Below are 3,783 nucleotides of genomic sequence, written 5' to 3' on the forward strand. Positions count from 1 at the left end.
AATTTGGGACAACTTTGAAAAAAAAAAAAAAAAAAAAAAAAAAAAAAAAAAAAAAATAATCCGAGCAAATTCAATAGGGACCTCACACGGTCGTGCTCGGGCCCTAATAATTTATACTCCACAGATTTTGTGCAACCAAAATAAATATACGTTAACAATTCAATAATACTGACAAATTAAACTCAATCAGCAACAGAAAACTACATCCTTAAAAGAGAAAGCAAGCCAAGATTCAACTGAAAACACAAGAATGAACACTTATTTAGGACACTTTTAACACCCTCCCTCCTCTGAGGGAGTAAACACGAGCACACAGCTCCACACTGCTGTCTGACCCTAACTGGTCCACTGACCAGGTGTCATTTATGCTGGGGACATGTCCCCACCACATTTTGAAATGGCTGATTTTGCGTCCATCACTTTTTTTTAAAGCATTTGTTAAAAATGTTCTGAAAAATAGTTCGCACCAAGAAATGTTAACTAGCAAATCAAAATGGTCTGAGAAAAGGTTTATTTGAACAATAAGAAAACATACAATGCAATACATTTTTCTCTCATGTATTAACAGACATTTCCATCATAAATTGGAGCAGAAAATGTCTCCAGAATGCAGGAAATTACAAGTTTAATACTCAAAATCTTTTGAGGGAGGACCCCCAGACGGGCACATATATTTCTGCATCAAATATTTAATCGAAATGGTGCTAAAAATCTTCTTGTCTTGTTCTCGTGCATCGTCATGTCTCATGACCCAAATGTATCATCACCCCCCTAATCTGAGCCCTTATGTCACCCCCATTGTTCAACACAAAGTGACGCCCCTGACTCCGCTCTGCACCAGCTCCTCCCTGGTGGAAAAATATTGATTTTGATTTTAAATCTGTCTGATTTATGTAGCTTGTGTGTTACACTTGATAAACCTGCAGCAGATACAATTGGCCAATGGCAGTGACTGATTAAATGTGGGCTAATTAAGATAAGCTTGAACATCAACATAAGTGGGTCAATTAGAAGGTGGCTCAACGTTCAGTTTATAACTCACTAGCAACTGGGACAGGAATGCCTCAGAAGTTGCTTGAGAATCCTCCAGTTTTTAAGATTTCTTCAGTGTCAAATTAATATAGTGATAGTTGTCCAATGGTACACAGCAAACATGAACTGAATTAGTTAATTTGGTGAGCTGTAGGCCTATATTAACGAATCATACACGGATTAAAATGTTCGGGTAATTTTCCTTCATTATTTAAATAGAACACCTTGCTGGGATCACTTGGAGTACATCTCGGCATTAAAGCACGGTATTGACAACACTTAATGGCAAATAAAGATGTCTTTATTAATTCATTTCAGGCATTGTTGATTCCTATTATTATTATTATTATTATTATATGTAGCTATTTTGCTAGAATTAGTGTAGAGAAGACACAAAAGCTGCGGCAGCTTCTCCACACTGTTTTGATCTGACCTTTATTTTCTTCGTGAAATGGAAAAATGTAGAAAGTTGCGTGGCGCTGCGGAGAACCTCCAGCTGCAGTAGCACATGGATCATGCATAAAATCAGGATCATCAGACTTCATCCAGCCAGAGGGAACGACCACTGAAGCGCCACAATAAGGAAATGTTTTGCTCCAGTGAGTTTGATCTTGTGATCTTCTGCATATATTGTTTTAATGTGAAAACTAATAAACAAAGTGAAAAGAATGGATTGCCCAGAATAGTTCACATAAATGAGTTATCAAAAAAGGTTTTTTTACTTTGACACACATCTTATTTCATATTTGTCTGATTTGTGGAGTAAGAGCTCAATAAAGAGGACATATTTAGTAGTAATAAGGAACAGTATCTCAATATCTACTGATGGCGTGGCTGGTGGACTGAGCAAAACAGATGTTTTATATAAAAAACATCTGTCTATAATGTGCTTTTAGTCTCCACTCTGCAGTTGATGCATAAAGGAAGAGTAACATCACGCTGTGAGACAGGAGCTAATTGGTTGTATTGATTGGTTTGGACCATGCTTGCCTTGCTACAGTATGAGCAGTGCAGGCGGCTCCAGTTTCTCTCAGCTCAGATCAGGTACACAGTGACTGAATGTCTTTCACATCCATAGCAGGTTCCCTGCTTTTTGTTTATTTCTTAAATTGGTCATCCATGCAACCACAACCCTCCATGTGTTCTTACCCATGATGCTGGCCTTGCCCAGGCTGGTGATGGACTCCCCGTAGTGCCGTCGGGCCTGTGGGGGAGATGTGCAGGGGCTGGGGATGCTCTCTGAATCTGAGACAGATGTGGTCTCCTTTGGGAGGTTGAGCAACGTGGGCCGGATCTGATCGTACGGTGTCGGGCTGGTGGTGTTATACCTGCACATCACATCCACATCAACCTCAGGGCACTGAACTCCTCATTCTTTCTTCAGCTGATTAAACTGGGTACACCATAGCTTCAAACACAGCTAACGGACTGACCTTTAAAATTTTAAGCTAATTGCTCTTATTGATAATTGTTCAGACAACAAAATGATTTCACAAGTAACAGATGAAAAAAAAGGAAAGAGACAGAAACTAGGGATAAGCTGAAACAATTCATTTGTATCGCTGCCAACATCACTATTAGAACCGCTCCTGCAATTTGATGCTCCACAACATCAGGAGAATCCATCTGCCCCTCACCCAGGAGGCATTACAGGTTCTGGTCTTGTCCTCTCTCATCTATATTACTGCAGATCGCTCCTGTCTGGTGTGCCTGCGTGTGCCATCCGACCTCTGTTTCTAAATGCAGCACTTATTAATGTTTTTGCGTGATTCCTGCAATTACTTGGTTGTATCCACCTGGTTGAATGCAATTATTATAAGTCACTATGGATGAAAGCAGCAGTTAAATAAATGTAATGTAATATCTTACCAGTGGATTTGAACAGGTGCAATGTTACTGTAGTGCTTTAAGATAAGAGGCTCCAATCTGTATGCCTGAAACAAACAAATACAAATGCTTGAGCAGAGGGGGGTTCCTGTCAACATTACTTTTCAAAAATTAACACACATTACTTCAATGTAATTGCCAGCTTGTCATGACAGTTTTAATCATTTTGTTGTGCAATATAATGGCAACACCACAGACAAAAAACCTTTCAATGGATACTATAAAAGTCTGTTATGTTCATTACAAGCCATAACTCATCCCTAAAGATGTGACAATAGGTTGGGTAGACAAAAGTGGGTGATAACTGCGATTGAAGCAGGATAGTAACACACTCAGTTGTGTGTACTGTAGCTCACCACAGGGTCTGTGGGATGGAATATGTTGAAGAGGCGTTTGCAGATAGAAGTGGGAAGGATGTGGTCCTGCGCACTGTTGTTTCCAGGCCGGATCCCTCTTAATGCCAAGAAAACAGCCAGAGGAGAGCCCATGCAGAAGAAATTTTCTACCTGCAACACAGAGAACAGAGTTAATTCAACAGGAGAGGTGCTGAGTTACAGAGGACTTACAGAGGACTGCCGCTGTAGTGGGCTAATGTGTCCAACAGTATATGTATTCCATATGCTGCTTTATTAAAAATAACATAGACACTAAACCTTCTTTTAATAATCATTAATCAAAACTATATATATATATGTGTGTGTCATTGCTTCCAATGAAAAATCTCATTCATTGTTTGATTCAGAGGGTTTGTAGTTTGAATCAGATGGTCTGAATCAGAGGGTTTGTAGTCTGAATCAGAGGGTTTGTAGTTTGAATCAGAGGGTTTGTAGTTTGAATCAGAGGGTTTGTAGTCTGAATCAGAGG

At 39.5% G+C, this 3,783-nt stretch overlaps 1 protein-coding gene across 1 annotated transcript; it reads right to left on the reverse strand.

Annotated features, from left to right (window-relative positions):
* Positions 1-1,764: 1,764 nt before the first annotated feature.
* Positions 1,765-3,421, reverse strand: LOC123964406 (phospholipase DDHD1-like). The gene is made up of 3 exons (XM_046041392.1): positions 3,276-3,421; positions 2,902-2,966; positions 1,765-2,360 (listed from the first exon to the last, which is right to left on the reverse strand). Exons 1-3 carry the CDS (start codon positions 3,405-3,407, stop codon positions 2,099-2,101), a joined length of 459 nt encoding a protein of 152 aa, XP_045897348.1. The 5' UTR covers positions 3,408-3,421; the 3' UTR covers positions 1,765-2,098.
* Between the last annotated feature and the right edge of the window lie 362 nt (positions 3,422-3,783).

Source organism: Micropterus dolomieu, unplaced genomic scaffold (genome assembly GCF_021292245.1).
Source record: "Micropterus dolomieu isolate WLL.071019.BEF.003 ecotype Adirondacks unplaced genomic scaffold, ASM2129224v1 contig_2280, whole genome shotgun sequence".
NCBI lineage: Eukaryota > Metazoa > Chordata > Actinopteri > Centrarchiformes > Centrarchidae > Micropterus > Micropterus dolomieu.

Coding starts and splice junctions, on each gene's coding strand:
- LOC123964406 (XM_046041392.1), bottom strand. CDS start 3,407: ATGGGCTCTCCTCTGGCTGTTTTCTTGGCATTAAGAGGGATCCGGCCT. Junction 2,967..3,275: donor TCCATCCCACAGACCCTGTG/GTGAGCTACAGT, acceptor TGTTTGTTTCAG/GCATACAGATTGGAGCCTCT. Junction 2,361..2,901: donor GCACCTGTTCAAATCCACTG/GTAAGATATTAC, acceptor TGTGATGTGCAG/GTATAACACCACCAGCCCGA.